The 22,405-nt window shown below is 42.0% G+C and overlaps 1 protein-coding gene across 2 annotated transcripts; it reads left to right on the top strand.

Annotated features, from left to right (window-relative positions):
- The first annotated feature begins 1,510 nt into the window (after window positions 1-1,510).
- On the top strand, window positions 1,511-20,470 carry LOC135243551 (forkhead box protein K1-like). 2 transcript variants are annotated; one of them, XM_064315476.1, is made up of 9 exons: window positions 1,511-1,533; window positions 7,179-7,376; window positions 14,387-14,543; window positions 15,413-15,559; window positions 15,930-16,123; window positions 16,412-16,557; window positions 16,758-17,033; window positions 17,739-17,966; window positions 18,587-20,470. In XM_064315476.1, the coding sequence occupies exons 1-9, from the start codon at window positions 1,526-1,528 to the stop codon at window positions 18,790-18,792; spliced, it is 1,560 nt and encodes a 519-aa protein (XP_064171546.1). In that variant the 5' UTR covers window positions 1,511-1,525; the 3' UTR covers window positions 18,793-20,470. The 2 variants fall into 2 exon arrangements, with proteins under 2 accessions (XP_064171546.1, XP_064171544.1); XM_064315474.1 differs by lacking the exon at window positions 1,511-1,533 and adding an exon at window positions 2,950-3,720.
- The last annotated feature ends 1,935 nt before the right edge of the window (window positions 20,471-22,405 follow it).

The following is a 22,405-nucleotide window of genomic DNA, read 5'->3' as shown; positions in this document are numbered from 1 at the left end:
ATCCAAAAAGGGTTGTAGTGGCTGCGGGTTTTTGTTTTAGCCCATTCAACTAACTAACTTAGCGTGGTCTTCATTGATAAGTAGACTCAGGTGTACAGTAGTAGTGCTGGGCTAAAACAGAGGTAGGTAACAAATTCAATAAAGTTCAATAAAAATGTTTAGGTCTTCCAGATGTTTAAAAGCACAGGACTTGATTAAAAGGTTATTCAAAATTAAGGTCAAAGCTTAAAGGTCAAAAGATTAAACGGCTTAACCATTTAGGTTGGAGTTTGTCAGTCCTTCCTCATTAGGGGTATGAGGTATCAACTTCTATGGTCCAATGGTGAGTTGTAGGGTAAATACTGAGTAGTAAACAAGACTTGCTGGACGTGCCGTATGAGAACTGAAAAAGATTAGATTTCATTGGAGATAAAGCCAGCTCTATTCACACAGACAGGGAGCAAACAGCAACGCTTTCCCGGGTGCTAATACAATCAACTGTTCGGTGGACTTATGTCACGCAGCCAAAATGGCATATTTCCCACAGTGTGGGCGTTTGTGCTCATGCAATTCCTTAGAGAATAGCTCACTCTGTTACAAATCACTGTATTCAAAAGCGAACGGAACACTTTCTCACACCATTTTGGACAGTGCTATTTTACTGGTATGAGATGTACTTTAGATGTCATCATTATATCCTTTTACATTATGCATTATGGTTTTAAGCAGTGCCGGGGCACTGTTAACTTACTTTATTTCCTGTTTGGTGCAAATAAATTTACAATGAACAGGGTTTCTTTTTATTTGCTCTCACTTTTTGTGTTGGCATAGGGAACATCATCACATCACTGTTTTGAAAATGTTCTGACGTTTAAAGCTGAAAATCAGTGCATAACTTTAAGCAGGTTATAATATCATGCAGTGGCACAGTGTTATTCTCATTGAAACTTTCAGCAGTTTTTGATTGAGGTAGATATGACACATTTTACATGTATTTAATTACACAATATTGCATTTGGTCTGGAGTAGTTATGTAGAGTAGTCCACATAATGTCATGCATTGTGTAAGATATTAACATTTTTGAAATATTAAAAAGATCTGAGCAGTAGACCTTTCCCTTTAAACCATGTGTGTAGCAGGTTTAACTTAAACCTTGGTTAAAGTGACCTCTACTGGCACTTGGGTGATATCAACAAGACACAGCAACGGGGGTTTTAGGCTAAAATGCACGTGCATGTTAAACCACAGGTTCTGAGGACACAGCAGTAGAGTTTACAGGATCATGTGACCTGTTCAGCACACCGCGGGTTTAAACTCATGCTAAACTCTAAACCACAGATACGCTAATGACAGAGCAACTGTTCCACAGTGTTCTGCACGGGTGTTGTTGTCTGCTGTAACCATGGCATTTTGGACTGAGGACGTGGAAAACAGGCTGGGGTCTCTGATCGAGGGGAGGACACCCTTGTATAATATTAAAGACCGGGCCTACAGTGATAAAACGATTCGATCCAGGCTGGGGGAGGAAACAGAGGAGGCTCTCGGATGTTCGGGTAAGTTTAAATCCTGGTGTTTTCTGGTGATAATGTGATGTGTACACATCCATCTGAATTGCTTGTAATGTAACCTACATATTTAGCTTGGTACTGTTTTTGAAGTATGACCTCAGCCCGAAATTATTGATATAGTATCAGAATTAGATGTATTCTGGTGATAACGTGATGTATCCTCCTCCATCTGAACAAAAAAGCTTTGTCTGCTGAGGTAGCCAACATGTTTAGCTTGGTGTTGTTTTCAAAATATGTTTTTGACCTGAACTGATTTGTAGTACTCTCAGAACCTGCATACGTGTGTCCCGGAGGATAAATGAGGATAAATGAAGTCCATAAGGAGAGAGATTAGTCTCAATATTATTGAAATTTGCCTGAATCGTGATCCATACAGTAAATAAGAGACAAGCCACAGATGTGCTTCTCTATCCATAAACATCTTTCAACTTGTGTCTTATAAATTGTCATTTCATGAATGTGCACTGATTTGTGCAAATGCATGCATATTTGTGAATTAATTTTTTCCCTTTAGCACAAATACCTTTCATATGAAAACCAAAAATGTTTCCAATTTCCGTGTACAAATACATAATCTGCTATCATACACTCACAATGACAGGAATTCCACAGACAGTTGGGTCTGACTTACAAGGCAAACAAAAGACAAGTCATCCTGATACAGAACACATAGTCATAGATTAATTTGTGTGCTTGATAGGGCCATATGGATGCATGTGAAGTCTTGATATGATATGGTACACTCACAGCAACAACAATTTAATGGGGAAGTGATAGGGTTCGCTCACAATGCAAGCAAAATACATTTAGTTTACACAATAGCTACAAATGGTCCACCCTGGACCAGGCAAGAAAGTCGAACGTGCCTTGAAACGTTAGACGTTTGGGAACCCTGTACAACCTAATAGCAGTAGATCATCTAACAGATTGACAGCAACCTCTGGCACGTGTTCATAAACACTGACATCTAGTGGACTTCTGTGTAGGTGCTCTATAGCTCCAGGTTCTCCGCAATTTATTCCACTATCCAGGTTTTTCCGATCTCTTGTACTTTCGTGTTTATAAACACAGGACGAGGACTGGCTGTAAAAATCACTGACGTCAGTATATGGAGTTCTTTAAACACATCAGCGACCGCGTTAAATAACACAGAATGTTCATTTCTAGATTAAAAATACAACTTTGGGAATCAACCGAAGGCTCCAGATCAATATATTCTACACTGGCCCAACATTATTGAACATTTTGGCATTACACTCATGCCACATGTAACGCACGTGTCGTCCGATTCCAGGAAATAGAGTTTGTTAACTCTTTAAGGCTCATACTGTACGGTCGGCCTATACATTATACATACTTATACAATAATTGCAGTTACAAACTGAACGCTGAAGCACGAAATTTACAACCACTCATTTTCACCAGTCTTTGTTTTCTAGATTTATTTTTATGGCTCGTTTAGAGGTGCAAAGCAAGGGCGCGCACACACAGTTCAGCTAATACAGTCAGAGTTATATACGTGGTGTGGAAATACAGAATTCCCGTGTTTTCTGAGTAATTCCACTTGGAATGACATGAATTGCTTAGCAAGTTAGACACGTCGGCTACAGTATAGCTTTCTAAGAATGAAAAAACGAAATGTTTTTCATTGCCAACTCCAAGGGCTCCACTACGCGTATTTGCGTTTACCCGATCCGTGTTGTGTCTGTCCACCATCAGCAGCAACTGAGTTTACTCTTAGTAGTAGCACTGCTGTTCCCGGTGCATTTTCCCAGAAGAAATGGCTGATTTTGCAGACGATACTGGAGCTCGAGCATTGCTGGCTCTAAAATCTGCCCCGTGTAGCCCGGTCAGAGTGGCAGCTGCACCCATGTACACTCTGTCCTCGAATTCGGCATCCATGGCGCTCTCCTCAGCGCCCCAGGCCCTTGCGCGTTTGGAAGGCAGGGATTTCGAGTTCGTCATGCGCCACAGGATTGTGACCGTGGGTCGGAATTCATCGCACGGGTCTGTAGATGTCAACATGGGCCATTCAAGTTTCATATCTCGGCGACATTTTCAGATAACTTTTGAAGAGCCGTTTTTTTACCTACGGTGCCTAGGGAAGAATGGTGTGTTCGTAGACGGTGTATTCCAGAGGAGAGGCGCTCCCCTTTTTCAACTACCGAGAGAGTAAGTGTGTAACTACTGCTTGTTGGCTAACTGTATTCTCACTTCTAATAATGCGCGCATTGGTAGCCTGCATTAAAGTTTGCAATGCTGCTGTGGTGGTGGTAATTGACGTTACTACATAGACAATTTTTCCCTGCACTTGCAATCTCAAAATTTCCACCTCATTTTTTAAATTGGCTCTCTAGCAATGCTGCTAACCTTATAAACATATATCTGCTATTTTGGACTCTGATAACCTTATGGGGATGCAATAGAAACATGTGTTAGGTAGCATTAGCTACACACAACCGTGATCCAGCCGAGCAAATATTAATCCTTACTTCGACAAAGCAGCAAACCCTACGACTTGCACAAGCTCGCGAGCTAGATATCCAGCTACACCGGGCCTTGTTTTTGCCTTATGAACGCTGGACGGAAAGGGGTGTGTTGCAAAGTGTTTGGCATATTTTTTGGCATGGCCCCAACAGCCGCGTGTTGTGGTTACACAGCTAATTCAAGTTAACGTTTAGTTGTAAGGCTTGCAATACACTGTCTTCTAAGGCTGACTGTTCTACAGCATTGACACTACATCCGTTTTTTCAAGTTATTAATTTAACGGTATTACAACTTTATTATATTAATTCACTAACTTACCAGTGTGAAATATAAATCTTTAATTTATACAAGTACCTACTATTGTTGCAAACATTGCGTACAATAGTAGGTACTACTAATTTGAATATTATTAGATTTACAGTTATTATTATTTACGAAATAAACACAGCTCATCGCTGTTATTTTGTTTTTCTAGATTTCTCGGTAGATATTAGCTGATAGTAACTAGCTATGTAGACTAGCTAAATTAGCACAACAGTAAAGGGGTGGGGCGGAGGTGTGTCCACTGAACGTAAACATCCGACGTCACGCCCGAGAAGAAACCGGTAGTATTTTCGTGACTCAACCACCGATAAGAGGTTTCGAAGATATCACAAGACGCAACTCCAAACGGCATATCTCCCATGCGATTGGCTTGGTATCCGCAACAGTGCTGGCGCGCTCCAATGAACTGTGTTTAATTTTGTATCAGTGTGCCCACGCATTTGATAGCCACACGTTCCAGATAAAAGGAAAGGCTTTCAGAAACACAGAACACCTCACGATATTTACCGTTGATAAATAGCATGTTTACTTAACAACCCTGGTTCATTTATATTACCCAAGTAGTTTTACAACAGACAATGCTGTGCATGGCGTGATGGTAGCTATAGAAAACGTGATGCTTTTTTATCCGTTTCAGCTCTCTGTTTGACGCAGTTTTGATCTGTTCAAGATAACATATGTTAGCAGAAGGGCAGTGAGGCTGACCGAGGTTGGAGCTCTAAAGCAAAATATTTACTATAGGAAAATCGACCTGACTGATTTCATGAAAACATTCAGTGATCACCTGGGCTGTATTGTTTATTTACTTACGTATACAATGATCAAATGGTGACCTGAACTGCAAACGTTCTGTTTGTTTCTCTGTATATCATTTATATAAAGCACATGTGTATGGTATGAATTGGAATTGACCGGAAAGCAAGGCAAGCCATCCTCAAGTTTTTGAATGCAGTTATACGTTTTGTATTATTTTTATGATTAACCTTTCACTCAGTATTTAGACAATAAAAATCACCATCCACACACTGTACATTATCCTTGGTGGCATTCATTAATCAGGCAGTGATCCCCAGAAGGTATGCTTTTTATATGGTGTTGCTTTGCTTTCGTGCTCAGTCTAGTCATGAATCAAGATGCTGAAACTATGTTACACCATATGGAAAACTTTTAAATTTTCTTCCATAAGCTTTCTGCAATTTAATTGGTGCCAGAAGATTCTGCACAATTAGCAACAGTGATGCTAATGACATTGTGCTTCAATAACAATCTACTGTTGCACAGGTTTGCAGTATGCATTGCATTCCTGTTTTGAAGCCACTGCAGTGTCTTTTCTTGATAAACTCGTTTTGAATGGGGGCAGACATCTAGCTTGCCTGCTGATGCATATCAAGTATGGCCTACAGTACGCAGTGTGTTATCAAATAATTATCCGGCAGTGCCAAAAAAACAACACTGTAATTTTGGCTGTATCCCCTTTGTTTTCCATTATTGAGGATCAGGTGAAATGTTTGAGGAAAATGACATGTAAAACTTCCTCAGTAAAGGATCTAAAAATGGCCTTGTGTGGAGAGCGGCCATTATCAAGGACTCACCTTCTAATTTGCACTCCATGGCTTCTTTGTGTAATGAGAGTTTTCACAGGTCAGTGGCCTGCTAACAGTTCCTGTTACCAAGGTCCATTTATAAATTATGTTTCTAAATGCATTTTAAAGGTAAAAGCCTTACTTGCTCCTGTTTCCTCTTATATTCTGCTTATTTTTTAACATGGATGGGTGATAAACTAGTTGGCTGCACTGATCTACTGTAGCTCAAACCTGATCTCTCGGCACAACCACACAAGTTTTCACATTGCCCAAAGTCACAAATACTTCGACAAATGATAGCAGTGCTTTTGTTGATCAGGCAAATGTACACATGATTATGTAAATCAAGTAATTTGTGTATGGAAATCATCTCACTCTTGAAGACCAGTTACCATAAACCTCAATATGATGTCATTTAAGGTGGCAGTCTTATCCCATCCAGATGAGATGTTAAATCAAGGTATCATACCATGTGGGATATTAACCCCATTGTCCTTTTCAGATTTCCACAAAAAACAGGCCACCATGTCATCCCTCCTACAATTGATTGGCTACCCAATCCCCTGTATTTCCTACCTGTTTTAATTCCCAAGGTCACCACTGTAAAATAAATCTGAGTAATCAGTTGACCTACCTGGTTAAAAAAATAAAAACATTTAAAAATAAATAAATAATCGTAATGCGTTCCAAATTATAATTATAAACTGCAACTTGGCTATGGTAGTACACGGCTAACTCTTCACAAGCTTAACAACAACAACAACAACATCAACAACAACAACATTGATATTATTATTATTTCCAAATTATAAAGAAATGGGTTTACTGCAACTTGGAAAGGGGTGATTACGGTAGTAACTCACTATGCAGCAGCTGAAGTCCATACTATTTCTGTAAATGTATTGGACTTGTGTCAAGCTTGCCCTTCAAAACTGGACTCTGTGGGAGTGGCTTTCTGACTCAAAGTCTGTGTAAACATTTCCTGTTGCAGTTGCGTTCATTCATGGCTGCTTGGCTATTCTGCAAGAACTTGCAACACATTTAGCAAGCTACACTCTCTCTCAGTGTAGCTTCGCTAGCTAGTCTCAAGTGAATTTTGATCATTTTTGACCCTCAGGAGTGTATATTCAGGATTATTGAAGATTAGAGAGCTCTTGCTATCTGAAAGGCACTTGTTTTTACATGCAGGGTTAGGGATTCTCACCCGTCCTCCCTGTGTACCTCCCGCTCTTCCAGGTGTACCTTCCGGTTTCCCAGCACGGTCATTAAGATCCACTTCACCGCACTCTACCGCAAGGAGGTGCCGAAGGAGGAGGCCCCACTGTCTCCGGTGAGGCCGTTCTATCCCTCCACCTCCCCGCTGAAAATCCACATTCCCGACAACGACCTGCGGAACATGATGAGCCCTCTGCCCTCTCCAACTGGAACCATTAGGTAGGAACGGGACAGCGGCGTGAGCGGCCGCCATCGGAGTCGGCAAAGTTAGAGGCCTCATCAGGGTATAATGTTACGCTTGCTGGATCATGTTAATATTGCTAAGGGTGCTGAATAGTTAACTGAACATCAACCAGTAAAGGTTAAATTGCCTAATGCTAATTGTTTTCGCCCTGGCACTGGTATGCATTAGCTTTTCTTTATTACACCCTTTTGATTGCTTTCAGCCACTTCTTTCTCTTCTTTGGCTCTGTAGCTTCACTTGGTTTCATATAAAAATGTGTCTTTCTATTCCTTTTTTTATTTATACTGCAACCAGCAACACAGCTCTTCACTGCCTTTATTTCCTCATGTAACTCAGGGATGGAATTCTGCACTTTGGCCCTATGTCTCTGTTGCTAAGGGCCTCTGGGCTCAGTGATGCAGATGTCTGAATTCTTCCATGGTTAGACTCTTGACCTGAGGCTTACAGGCTCAAATCATGAGCGAGGCACTGCTGTTGAAGTTTAATGATTGAGCACAATGGGCAGAGGTACAGTGAGCTGATTCCACCAATCAAAAGATGTTTCCCTCAAAAGCACGACGCACTGATTGGTTCAAACCAGTGAGTCAGTAATAGTTTGTTCCGCCCACTTTTGTGTTCATGAAGCTTTTTCTTATCACTACCAACTACTACAGTGTGGATGAAGTATGTTCACTGTCACATGTAGAATTGGTAAATTCCTCTCTTCTAAAGTGTATTGACTTGAGTAACAGCAATCTTTGAACCAAGCTTTCCTTTTGAATGTGGGATTGTTGCGGTTCGGTGAAGCACTTGCTCCAACCATAGAAGCAGGAAGAGTGAAATATGAAAAATTGTTTTTGATTGCAAAATTTATTTGTTAAAGGGAAACTTCACGCCAAAGTGATTTTTGAGGGTAAATTGATCTGTCCATTGATAATGTGGTCCATATCACAACATGTAGCCTACAACATTGCATACTTCTAGATATCCATCTCCTGTTCTGGAAAAATCTAACCAGGTGACATGAAACTCAACACTGGGATGCAAATCACAGAGTCAAAGAGACGTGCTTCAGATGAAAACTGTGACAAGATATCTAGACAACCAGAATATACAAAAATGTCCATGTGCAAAGGGTCAATAAAATGCGATTACACAGAATTAGGGTGAAGTTTACTTTGAACAGTGGGGCCAGTTTTGAAAGGGTCTAATCCGTTTTTGTGTCCGAGATTGTTTGATCACATTTTCTGATGAGATTCAGCATAGTGGTTCTTTGGATCCGTTGTTTTTCATTTGCAAAAACTAATATTGCCAAACTCCTGGTCATCTTCATGAAAATATAGGCTCTCCCACCTCCCCGGTGTTAGAAATGTGCGTGCTGAAACTGGGCCCAAGAGCGGCTGCCTCTCTGCAGGGAAACAGCACAGCAACACCAGCCTGTGAATTCCTTTAACAACCTCCCTCCCTTCCGTTGCATTGTAGCAACAGTAGAAAAATGACCTCTGCTGATTACAGCTGTGGGTAAAAAAACCTGAATTACTACATTACATCAGCACGTTACGCTACACGGTCTGCTCATACTATGTAAACAGTGACCTGTTTGGAAAACGAGCAAACACTTAAAACTGTAATAACAAAACATATCTGTTTACAATCCGAGGTCGTGGCATTTAAGTCTATACCATTGTTTACCGTGCTCAACATAATCGCAGTGTCACGGGCAGGTATTTGGGTAATCGATCTCCATTGGTTTACAATAACATGCAGTGTGCAGAAGGTATTAATGCACACGTCTAAGACTGTCCGGTTATTGGCTTACAAAGACAGTAAGTTGAAGCAAGCGTATTATATTTTAGTCGTAGGCCTAGTATTAACGACATGGAAAAAAAGCAGCTTAAACATGTTAATAGTCAGATGCATCTGTATTTGATGTTTCACAAGGCTAACTAAAGCGTGCCTCATTTATCTTGTAATATTGAGCTGTAATTAATATGCGTGGTGCTACTCCCTTCCTTCATCACCCTTGTATGTAGTATCCATTTTCTTTCAGTCTAAAATCAACTCGGGTTTTGTCATGTTTTCCACTCTCTTTGCCTGCTCAGTGCTTCTGCCTGGCTTTCTCTTTTCAGAAAACGATGCCTCCCGTGGCAGTTCTGTTCTCCCCGCGCCGCGCATGGCCTTGAACGTGAGTGTACGTGTGTACGTGCGCCTTATATGGCGCGAGCTGAGCTTGCCGCGTCCCCATTGGTGGAGAGGACGTTGCTGCGGTTCAGTGTTTTTTCGGCCGCAGCTGGTTTCCTATTTTTGAGCCCTCCCGCCTCTCCCCTCCTTTCCTCATCCTCCCTTTCGGGCGGACTCCAGAGCATGGCTCTCTGGGGTGTGTGCCGTCCTCCTTTCACTCCAGAAGGCCTGGCTGCTGGTGCTCGGAGTCGAATTTCGCCCCTGCTTCTGCTTGTGTGCTTTTGTTCTCAGAATCCAGCTTTCTTGTGAGTCAGGGCAGGGTTCTGTATCCATAAGGGAAAGTGAGCAAAAAATCCCACAATGCTAGAAATTTCACGTGTGAGCTATAAATCACCAACTTCCCTTCTGCTACAGGTTTTGCATGCTGTTTATTAATTTTGATGTCATTATACAGGGAAAGAAATGTTATAAGCATCAAATGCATAGAAAATAGCCTTTACAGAATTAGAGCTGAAGTAGGTAATGGTCATTCTTAATTTGTAATAATCATAGCAAGAGCTGCTGTGATTCGGCCTGAATTTTTGTTTATATATTTTTGTTTTGTTTACACGGTGAACCACTTCACGGTGATAGGCCGGTTCATGTCACGAACCAATCGGCAATGAGATTAACCTTGCGTGTTCACCTAACAGTAGCTACACATAGCTATATGTATAAAATCTTTCACTAATATCGATCAAGCGACCTGCTGCAGCACTATGCAATGCCAAAAAGTTAAAATAAAAATTATAGTTCTAAAATTATAGTAAACATCAGAGCACAATTCAGACGGTGGCGAGAGCTTCAGGACCAGGTGTTGTTGAAGGCTGATGCGGAGCTCGCGTTGTTTCTGCTGGACAAGCATGTGTATATGTAAATTTCAGCACTAGGTAAATTACCTGGACTTGTGAAATTTTGGACTGTGATTTCTCCCCAAAATGAAAAGGTCTCAAAGCTGACAGGTCTTCCTTCGACTCCATTCTATGCAAGCTTAGCTGCAGTCTGCAGTGTGAAAAGAACTAGTAGTGACACCACATGTCATCCAAATGATCACTTCCAATCCAAAATTTCTTTTTTTTTTTCAATTGGCCTGCATTGAATTACATTAAACAAATTTGGAGTGGGGTTATTTGAAAATCCTATGGTCAAATTTCACTCAAATGAGATCATCAAAACCTGTTCTATAACAAACAGGTGTGAAAAGTTTGAGACCTTTTAATTTTGGGGAGAAATTACAATCCAGAATTTTAGGGGGGTGGGGTGTGTCTTTCACTGTGGGCAGGGCCAATGGGTGTTATGTTCAAAATATTTTTACAGCATTGCGACCATTGAGAAATGTGTCTACTGCAGCTTTATAAAGCACACTAAGACACAAATGAACTTGGGGCCCAATTCAGTTTTCTGTTCTTCAGAAAGTATAGAATGGAACCATTCACCAGCTTGCTGTCAACAAAGAGCAGACCAACATATGTGCACATGCTTCCAAAATGACTGGACTTTCACACAAGCAGAGGAGCTCAAATTTCCCTGAAAGAGACTTTTAAAATTGATCAAGTCATTGTGTTTGCAAGAGGTCTAGTAGCAGAAATGTTCACCCAGTTTTTTTCTCTCTGAAAGAACATCTTGAACTTCTTAGAGGTAGGATGTGGTAAAAGTCAAAGCTCTTCGAAGCCCTGGACATAAGCCAATGGTGTGCATGATCTTTATTGTTTATTTGAAGGCCAGGCATGTCAGTGTTTGCTTCTGCTAAGTTCAGTTACCTTTTAGATGTGAACTGTCAATATGTTGGAGGGAAAAAAAAACTGACCGTTTTTTAAAAAAATCCTACTTTCTTCAGGAGGATTGCCTAAATGGGCCAATTGCAATGTGGCAGACAAACATATGTTGGAATGGACGCTTCAGTTTTTATATGACTACAGGAGCTGTCAATTATTTTGTGTTTCCAAAAAGATGTGACCATAGTTTATTAATGTGATCAGCATGTAGCCTGTACACTACATAATTTGTTTGATGTAATGATTTGTATGCATATGCCCCTGGGTAACCATTTTCTTTTATGTGTTTTCAGTGAATATTTTATGTGGTAATTGGGGTGAAATAGTGTCCTCCAGGCTACAGTAGTTCCCCATTCATGCAACTTTGCACAAACAAAGTCCAGACCACTGACTACTGTGCCAGACTCTGACTTGGCCATAGAGTAGCTAAAGATAGTGGTCTGCTAAAGATACATTACTTAATTTAGCCATTTTGTGGCCCATATTATATCACTATTCTCCTCTTTGATCAGTATTTCCGTATTACTGCTTTATTAGTATTAAATGCATATTTATTGTATACAGGCTAGTTACATTCCAGACATAAAACAAACCTGTTTATACTGCATCTTGGCACAACCAATGCTGAACTCTGAAACTATGGAACTTAGCATTGTTGCCTGACAGGGACCAGCAACCCCTGCTGGTCAAACAGGCGTCTGCAAGTCCGCCTGTTAAGCTGTGCGTTGTGTCCTCCTCTGACTCATGTCTGTGTGCGCCCAACATGTGAACTCCAGCATACTCCAGCATGATAAGAAACGTCGGCAGCAGGGTTGGGTATCGAGAGCCGCCTCCTAATTTGAACCGGTTCCAAGTTTCCAAGAACTGGTCATTTGTTAAGAAATGTGCATTTTGAATTCACTTATGGAATCCTGAATATGTATTTTCAATGGCATTCGATACGAGTGAAATGCGAAGATTTTTAATCAACGACCAGGACCTGCTGCGCTTACGTCTACTTAGCTGTTTACATAATATGTATGCATCGACGCGCCTGTGATAGGCCATGCCTCCATGATGGGAGAAAACAACATCGACTGTTGCGCACCATATAGTTAGCAGTCAGGGGATTATCATGATTATTAAAATGACAAAACATTGTATGGTGTGCTGTGCAAATAACAAAGCCAAGAACCCTGATTCTAAATTCTATGTTCTCTTGTGCAAAAAGACCGAGCCAGTAAGGAGAAGAAAGTGGATTCAGACAATTAGACATGAGGGGAAAGCCAGAAAACTGAATCGAGCCAGATTTATATTTGGAGGAAATGACCATTTTATCCCCAGTAAGTACTTATAACTTTCATTAGCTGTAGCTAAGAGGCTGTGTCAGAAACTGTAGTTTACATGTTTGTTTAATTTGTTTTTATTATGTGATTTGACATGTATATGCATCGCTAGCAACGTTACATACATATTGGCAGACATCGCCAGCTTTGGACAAGAGCGCAAGCTCCAGAACCCTCCAGAATAGATTGAGAAGGGTGCGTCAATGACTGTTGACAAATGGTTGGGCATTCCAAAGTTGAAGAAAAAAGGGAAAACACTTCTTAAAAAGGGGAAAGAAAATAAGCATTTAGGCTTTCTTGACAAAGGTGTGTAGTGAAGATCACTGTTGGGATTATTGATGAGTTCACAGACAGCCACGTTGTAGCCAGTTCTCATACATTTGAACGCATGTTCAAGCTCAGTGTGGTACAGATCGTTGCTGCATTTGTTTAGTTTGAAATGTCTTTTTGCTTTGTTTATTAGTGTTAAGGGCTCGTAGTGGAGGAAGTGTAGTTTCCTAATGACTCGCAGCTGGGTGATGCATCACAAAAAGTGGAAAGGCGCATGGTAATCCTGCACAGTACAGGCTCATTCCAGCAGCGTGCTGAAGTTTAAGGTTCAAATGCAGAGGGGCTGCTGGGAGGCTCACTCTGTTAAAGCACTGAAGGAAAGGGTGGAGCTGATCTTGTTAATGCGCTGTTCCAATGCATGGAATGCATGGGCACCGCAACCTGTTATTGAATCCGGGCAGTGCCATGTCATGTCATTCCCTGGGCAAAGGGTAAATGGTGCTAGCGTCGCCTAGGAATCAAGGATTTTGGGACAGCGACTGACCGCACCAGAAACCCCCCACTGGTCGGCAGGGGGCTTGTGGTCTGCTTGTTGAACTGTACATGAAGTATCTTCCTCTGAAGTGTCTTCTGCATTTTTTTATTTACAGTTAAATTTATTTCATGAATTTTTTTTGTGAAAGTTCAAATATAGTGAAACCGTAGAAGTCCAGAGACTTTACTTTCATTTCACTGTTATGGTTAAAATCATGATTAAAGTCTTAATAAAACATAAGCTTTTGCCTTAAAAACAAACTATTGTTTTTAAGGCAAAAGCTGCTTGAGAATGAAGCAAACTCCAGTTATTAAGGGGATAGCTGTGCTTAATGAACTGAATTGCTGTTACTAAGGGTCAAGTGAAGTGTTAAAGTGAACTCCTTGTAAGTCAAATGAACCATAGTTAAAGTGTGAGCTCCTTGTGAATCAAATGAACCGTTGTTAAAGTGTGAGCTCCTTGTGAGTCAAATGAACCGTTGTTAAAGTGTGAGCTCCTTGTGAGTCAAATGAACCGTTGTTAAAGTGTGAGCTCCTTGTGAGTCAAATGAACCGTTGTTAGAGTGTGAGCTCCTCGTGAGTCAAATGAACCGTTGTTAAAGTGTGAGCTCCTCATGAGTCAAATGAACCGTTGTTAGAGTGTGAGCTCCTCGTGAGTCAAATGAACCGTTGTTAAAGTGTGAGCTCCTCATGAGTCAAATGAACCGTTGTTAGAGTGTGAGCTCCTCGCGAGTCAAATGAACCGTTGTTAAAGTGTGAGCTCCTCATGAGTCAAATGAACCGTTGTTAAAGTCTGAGCTCCTTGTGAGTCAAATGTGCCATCCTTAAAGTTCATCGCGAGTGACTGCCCATCGTTAAGAGCAGCGCCTCTCTTCTTTCCAGCGTTCCCAACTCCTGCCCAGCGAGTCCACGGGGAGCGGGGTCCTCAGGGTACAGATTTGGACACAGCGTCACCTCTGACCTGCAGCTGGCGGCGGAGTTCGCGGCCAAGGCGGTGTCTGAGCAGCGGGCGGATGCTTCTGGAGATGACAGCCCAAAGGTGGCATGCCCATATCACTCCATGCCATTCCTGGCATTGACCTGTGCTGTTACCTATTGACTGATTACAGACAGTCAAGAATGTCTCTCTGCATGACAACACTTTGATTGGTTGAAATCGAGCTGTTGTACAAGCATGTGATAGTTCACCCCCTAATGGGGTTCATACCAGAGACCATGTTGCTTAACTGTTTACTGTAGGCACACTTTTCTTTTTACAGTAGTAGCCACAGTGACGTTATTGAAAAAGGGGGGGGGGCATGATTTAAAACATTCCTGAAACTACCTGACACCGTTTAATTGGCATATTTAGCAGCCTATTTCTGAAAAGGGGAAGGTTTAGCAGCCTGGTTCTGTAGAAGTGTGAAATGAAGGTTGCAAGAATGGTTAGCAAATACAAATGGAAATGGAGGTAATGTACCTGTTGGACCGGTTAGCAAATGGAAATACTGTATCTGTTGCAAATAATATTTCCAAATGTCCTTCAATTTCATTGGGTAGTTACTTCACATACTTAGCTAGCTAACCTGCTATTCAATTGTTAATCAGTCAGGAGATAAAATGATGAATTTGAATGGCCACAATATAATGTGTATGACCACCGCACAGAATTCACTAGATCATCATAACTTTCTCTTACCTCTATATGGCAATAAATGATTGTTCATTTGTAATGTATGTTGTTTAGCAGTGTTTGCAATTTGTAAAAACATATTACAACCTTAAAGGAAGACAAAATATATCAAGTCATTTACTTTACTTAATCTGCTGATACAGCTGTTGGAAGCTATTTGTTTCCTCAAACAAAGGTTGTCGAAAGAAATGTATTAATGTATGTACGAGTGTCCAATGTCTGCGTGTCTCCTCCAGGACGAATCCAAGCCCCCCTACTCCTACGCCCAGCTCATTGTCCAGGCCATCTCCTCCGCCCTGGACAGACAGCTCACGCTTAGCGGCATCTATGCCCACATCACCAAGAACTACCCCTACTACAGGACTGCAGACAAGGGCTGGCAGGTGAGCGCCCCCCTCAGGAAGCTTGCGTCACTGCGTCACCGCACATCATTTAGCTCTTCTGTCAGCCACTGAATCGCAGGCTCTGTTTCGTCTAAGGGCCCCCCCATATTCTGTAAATGTTATTATTAAATGGTAACCATCCAGAAACTCTGGAGGATTCTTCTTTGAAGGTTCAGTAACAAAATGTAAATACCAAAAGTACGAGTACGTGTTAACTGTTGGTAGCATGCTGTCAATGACACTGGCTCTTCCTCATGGGAAATGAAAAGCAGGTTCATGATTTTTAACCGTGCTCATTTTTGACCATGCTCATTTTGCGCCACTCGTTCTCTTGCATGTCCGACCGCACCTGGGGGCTTCCCGGCGTCAGAACTCCATCCGGCACAACCTGTCCCTGAACCGCTACTTCATCAAAGTGCCGCGGTCTCAGGAGGAGCCGGGCAAGGGCTCCTTCTGGAGGGTGGACCCCTCGTCGGAAGCCAAGCTGGTGGAGCAGGCCTTCCGGAAACGCAGACAGAGGGGCGCGTCCTGCTTCCGCACCCCCTTCGGCCCCCTCTCCTCCAGGTGAGCGCCCCATGACACGCGGCCGGTGGCGGTTCCACATGGGATTACCGCCAGGCTCAAAGGCTCAGTGTCGTATCACTGGCACTGTCACAGTGTTTGCGTCCTTCCCCGTCTGAGTATATGTAAGTGGTTTACCTGTGTTTATGTGTGTCTGCATCTGTGTGCGTGTGCTAGTAAGTGTGACTGTATGTGTGTGTGCGTACACATGTGTATGTGTAAGAACGTGTGTGTGTATTTGTGCATGTGTGTGTGTATGAGTCTTAACCCTTGTATCTCTCTGTGTTCCAGGAGTGCCCCAGCGTCGCCCACCCACTCGAGCGGCCTGCAGACCCCGGACTGCCTGTCCAGGGAGGGCTCCCCCGTGTCCCACGAGCAGGACCTGGGCTCCAAGCTGGCCTCCGTGCCCGAGTACCGCTACACACAGAGCGCGCCAGGTGAGCCGCGTAACCGCTGCACACAAAGGGTGCCAGGCCACGTACCATTACACGCAGAGCGCGCCGCCACGTACCATTACACGCAGAATGCGCCGCCATGTACCGCCACACACAGAGTGCACCAGGTGTACGCACCCGCCCCGGTTGCTGCCCTTCTCCTCCGGGGGGGCCCGTTCTCACCCTGTCTGCCCCGCCCACAGGCTCCCCGGTCAGCAGCCAGCCGGTCATCATGACCGTGCCGCCGCAGCCCGCCATCCCCGGGGGAGGGGCCAAACCCCTGGCCTACCTACCGGCCTCCCTCATCGCCCCCCAGCAGCCCCAGGGCCACGCCCTCCACATGGTCCAGCAGGCGCCCACCGTCACCATGGTGAGAGTGATGACCACCTGCGCCAGCTCCCCCAACGGGTACATCCTGGCCAACGCCAACCTGTCGGGGAACCAGCAGGTGGCAGCAGAGAACTCCAGTGGGCAAAGAGGTACAGTGACACAGTCAGTAATTTACTGATGTAATTAATGCTCTGTGTGCATACAAGCTCTCTGAAATGAGAACTGAGCCTGCATGATAGAAATCAAGCTGCTGTAGGTAGAAGTTCTGTACTTTAATCACAACATACTCAGGGCTACTCAGATCTGGCCTCCGAGGTCAGTACATCTGGGTTTTATCCTACCCCTATAGCAGTGGTAACCAACCCTGTTCCTGGAGATCTAGCATCCTGTAGATTTTCATTTCAACTTTAATTTGGCGCACCTGACCTACTAATTAGCAGCTCAACAAGATCTGTAGCTTTTGAATGAGGTGTGCTTAGTTAAGGTTGGAGTGAAAACCTACGAGGATGGTAGATCTCCAGGAACAGGGTTGATTACCGCTGCCCTATAGGAAGCTAATCATCATTTGACAACCAGGTAAAAAAGGTAACCCAGCAATTTTATTGGCCTCAAGGGCCAGAATTTCCTATCGTAGACATGCAGTATTCACTAGCAGTAGATTCCATGGGTTGCATCCATTTAGCAGACGCTCTTATCCAGAGTGACTTAGAAACCGGAGTGCATAAGTGCAGTAAAAAATTGGTTGATAAGAGCATCCCACCAGAAAAGAGCAGTAAAACTTTTTGGGGCCAGAGTACGGAGAGTTTGGAAGTTTGAAATGACAGAGGACTTGTTTGTGACTGCGCTGTGGTCAGGTTCCGGAGAGGAGAAGATGGCGGTGAGCTTCGCGACGCTCCCCACGGCGAGCCGCGTGATCCAAGCGGTGGGCACCCCGATCGGCGGGATCGGCGGCGGACAGCAGGCCTTCACCGTCCTGCAGCAGACGCCCGTCTCCGCGGGTCAGCACCAGCTCCCCGTCCGGCCCGTCACCCAGAACGGCAAGCACGCCCTCCCTGTGGCCAGCATCTCCACCAGCGCCTACGGTACGCCTGTCCGCCCCGAGGGCCTGTCGCGTATTACTGAGGAGTAAACAGAACGGACTGTGTGCTTTCTGTTTGGGATTAAGAGTAATGTGTGCACACTGAGATTAAGAGTAATGTGTGCACACTGAGATTAAGAGTAATGTGTGCACACTGGGATTAAGAGTAATGTGTGCACATTGGGATTAAGAGTGCACGTTAAGTGTGCACATTTTAGGAATGTGAGAGAGCCCGATAAGGGTTGTAAGGTTTTCACGAATTTGACATGCGAACACTTTAGAATGGTAAGAGTATGCACTGTGTGTATTTTGAAAATTTATGGAATATTCTCACATTTTCACAACAGATGTTCAATGCGTGCTCATTTGGCCTGTAAGAGTGTGTAATCAGTGCAATTAAGGTTTGTTACAGTATAGATTTTAATAATATTTTGAAAGGAGGGTTGAGTGTAGATATGTAGCTGCAACTAGCACAGTTCAGTACTGCACCTCACATAAAATGACATTAATACACCCATGTACATCAGCAGACATTCTCTCAGTACATGGCCTGTCCATGCCTCTTGCTTCGAGAAGCCGTGTTACCGTGAACTTATTTTATTTCTTTCTCCCTCTCTGATGTAGCTATCACCAATCCACTTCAGCTGCTGGCAGCCCAGGCCTCCAGCTCTCCGCCCGTGGTGGTGAACAGGCCGGCCAGTACGGAGGCTGAGGAGCCAGGCTCAACAGCAGGCGAGCCTGAGGCCAAGAGGCCTAAGGTGGAAGACGGTGAAACGGCTCCAGTCCCTCAGCCGGTTATTGTAGCCATGAACCAGGACGCCAGTGAATAAAGTTGCAAGTTGAAAACAGGATTCAGTGAAGAAGGTTCTTACGTGTTCCTCAGTTTATAAACCCGATGTGCCAAACAAATAAGGGGGGAGGGTCTCTTATTGTGAGCTTACAGGGGAGTCAACAGAGCAATCCAGCTGTTCAAATAGAGACAATTGATTGTATAATTTAACCTGGGGTTATTTTTGTTACCTTGTGTTTGAGCCACGGTTTTTCACTTTGTTTAAAGGCGTTGTCCATTAAGCCTTAAAACAACAGGTGTACTGCTGTCTGATTTGCGGGGGGAAGGCTAGCTGGTAGCTGGAAATGCTAATGGTTCCTCACAACAGAGAGAGAGGAGAGCCTACCCACAAAAGTCATCAAAAATAAGAGCATTAATATTGTATTCAATAGGTACCCTCAAAGTAGTTCTTCGGTAAGTTTCAGTAACCAGGTTAGGGTGGGACCAAAGTCTATGTCGCTATCTCTATCTGACATGAGGTAGTCTCACTAATGAAATTATTGTTGAGAGTCTGGGGGGCCCTGTACTTTGAGGGGGTGTCAACTTCTTATACAAGTTATTGTGAACAGGGATTTATTCAACTTTTTCTATTTTATGTTAGCTTTCAGTTGTGATACCTGCTATTTTTTAAAATAAAGAATGTTACAGATAAAAGCAAGAAATGAATGACAAAAAAAATTCCACTGGGATGGAAGTTTATTTTTTCACCTAGTGTCCGATTTAATGTGTTTATACAAAATATTTTTCTATTATCGTAGTAATAGATTATCTATTATCTTTGGTTAAAAAAAATAGAAATACTCATCTCAAAATTGTCACCGTTTGTGACTTGTTTACCTTGTAGCGCAATATCAAAATCACTTAATGAATGTACTTTTAATCTGTTTTTTAATGGTTCACAGCCCCTGCGTATACCGCTCTTCTTTATTGAGTATGCTAGGTACAGCTGACTGTTGTTTAATAATTACCAAAAGTGAAATCACTTGCAGTAAGTACAAAAAATTTTTAAAACTAAAAAAATATTGACGGCTAAAAGGTAGTTTTCAGTTTAAGCACAATCCACAGCCAGATGCATGTTTCACAGAAGGAAATGGCAGTTTGCCATACGATAAGCAGGTTGACCTCTGAAATAACCTTACTGTATGTCTTTTCATTTCAGTTTGCGGTAAAATTTACTACACCTGTACTGGCTAAAGGCCATTACTTCCTATGCTCTGTTACTGTCTGCGTACATTTTACATTGATTTGATAAAGGATATGCACGAACCTACCATATGAAATTTGAATGGGAATTACCTTTCCGCTAACCGAAGGGGCTATCGTTATTTGGAATAGTGTGAACATGGTTTCTTGGCATAAAAAACATAGGTGCCACATTTAATCTAATTTAATTTAATAAATAAACAGAGGAAGGCAAGTTATTATTGAACATTTTGCCAGAAAGTTGTAAGGTCTCCTTTATATTCAGTTTTTTAAATATATATATATATGTTGTTTTTTGTTTTTTTTACCTCACTCTTTCTGAAGTGCTGATCAAGGAAATAGCCAAAAGATTTGAGTGAAACCTTTTCAAAAATCTGGGATTTCCAAGAAGGAAAAGCATTGATCCCAAATCAACACCTCACTTTTATAAAAATAAAAAAAGCAAACAAAAAGACAAAAAATTAAAAAAAATATTTTGTGGTTTATTGTATTTTATTTTTGCCAAATCCCTCATTTTAGATAGCCATTAGGCAAGAAGTTGTTTTTTTTTTTTTAAACTACGAGTGTCAGGGAACATCACAGGAAACTGACGCACTGTGATAACAGTGCAGGGTAAGCAAGGCACATTTACAAGAGTCCTCAAAAAGTTCTAAGAGCTTTGATTTTAAAAAAAATGTTAACATGTTTTAGAAAACGTGCATAGTACTTACATGGATTAAGCAAGAATTCCAAAGCATGGCCTGTAAAACTAGAATCTGTTAACACCTTTAGTACTTCATAGAAGTAAACATAAATTTAAAATTGAAAAATTTGTTATTTCCTGTAGATCATTTAAAGACACCAAAAGTCATGTAGGGACACTACTTCGTAATTTAGTTAACAAGTGTGCAGTTTGTTGATGGTGAGGATTTCATCATTTAGAGTAAAACTGCCACGAACTAGAGACGGAATGGAAGTTGCTTCAAGGGAAATGAGCAGAAAGAACTTTTCACATTTGGGTTTTCAAATTAAATTGTAATTTTCAATTTTGCATGTGAATACTTGACCACCTACTTCTGTCATGACATGTCATTTTGGAAAATAGTTCTCAGTGAAGCAAACGACATTTTCCCAAACATAAGAAAGTTACAAAATTGTGGCTCAAGCACTCTCTTTTTTTTTTTTCATTGCCTCTCAAATTTTCAGGTAAAAATGAATGTTCAGACCAGGAAATACTTGCTTCTAATAAAGAATGTCTATGACCAAGGCAGTATTGTTTTACAGTATAAGTCCTTGTAGGATTACCATCTTTTCAAACAGCTAACGTTATAGATGTTAGTAGATTAAACTGAAGGACTACCCTTATTTTTTCCATCCTTACATTGAAACACTAATCTATGGAGTTAAACAAAAAAAAAAAACATAGCTATTTATACTGTTCGTAATGGTTATAATATATGTTGCATAAATGGCTAAATATTAATACATTTGATAAAAATAAGTTGCCCTCATCCTAAAAGTAACTTTTTCACTTCTTAGGCTTTGTTACTGTATGCTCAGCAAGTGTCAAAGGTGTATTACTCTATGGCTGCACTTTGAATGGAAACCTCAAGGTTGTAGCCTCAGAATGACAACACTTATCCTTATATTGGATAAAATCAGCGTTTAAGATGGTAATGCTGGCGGGGCAGTGTCGTTAATTAATTTCACCTGTTCATTTGTTAAAGGGGTAATTCCACTGTTGGGGATTTTTGCTATTATTTCTCATTTAGTATGAGTTTTTTTCCTTTCAGCCCGGAAGCATTTTGTGTGTAATGAAGGATATATGAGATCACTAAGGGAAGTTTCTGTTGAGCTATGCAGGCTTTACAATGGAGTTTGTGGTCTAAAGCAAAAAGAATTCACTTAGTCCAGAGCAGTTTGTGCTGTGCAGCTACAACGCAGTATGTAGTACTGAATATTTAAAAACCCAGAAAGCAAATTATCTCCCGGAAAATGAACTCGCCTTTAATATTTTCACCTTTAATAATAAAGGCTGCCTTAACACTTTTCTGGATGGGGCAGAATAATTGGCTCCCGTCCATCAAATGACTTTCGCCATTCAAGCGTGAGGCAGAGCCACTGGTTGTGGCACAGTGTTGTCCTCGTTCATTAAAAATAGCCTTCACACTATTTCAGCGAGCTGCTTGTTCCATTCAGTCAGGAAACGTCAGTCCCTCCCTCTGTGTAGTTATGTAAGGTCTGTGGTTGCACTTCTTACCTCATTGTGCAAATTTGTCTGATAGGGTAGGAGGAATGTTGAAGTAACCCCCCCCCCCCCCACCAGTGCCCTTAATTGTAGTATTGATCCATCAGTTCCCAGCTGTATTTTACATAGACCATATCATTTTGTTAGCTTTTTTTAACCTTCAGAACAGAGGTCTAATCAATAC

The sequence above is a fragment of the Anguilla rostrata genome, chromosome 17 (genome assembly GCF_018555375.3).
Source record: "Anguilla rostrata isolate EN2019 chromosome 17, ASM1855537v3, whole genome shotgun sequence".
Classification (NCBI taxonomy): domain Eukaryota; kingdom Metazoa; phylum Chordata; class Actinopteri; order Anguilliformes; family Anguillidae; genus Anguilla; species Anguilla rostrata.
The sequence above is the reverse complement of the archived record's forward strand: the minus strand, read 5'-3'. Positions and strand labels throughout refer to the sequence as shown.

Bases quoted from the DNA above. Each gene is read 5' to 3' on its own strand.
- LOC135243551 (XM_064315474.1), top strand. From the start codon at position 3,329: ATGGCTGATTTTGCAGACGATACTGGAGCTCGAGCATTGCTGGCTCTA. The intron at 14,544-15,412 runs GTGGCATGCCCA...TGTCTCCTCCAG, and splicing joins CTGGAGATGACAGCCCAAAG to GACGAATCCAAGCCCCCCTA. The intron at 16,124-16,411 runs GTGAGCGCCCCA...TCTGTGTTCCAG, and splicing joins TTCGGCCCCCTCTCCTCCAG to GAGTGCCCCAGCGTCGCCCA.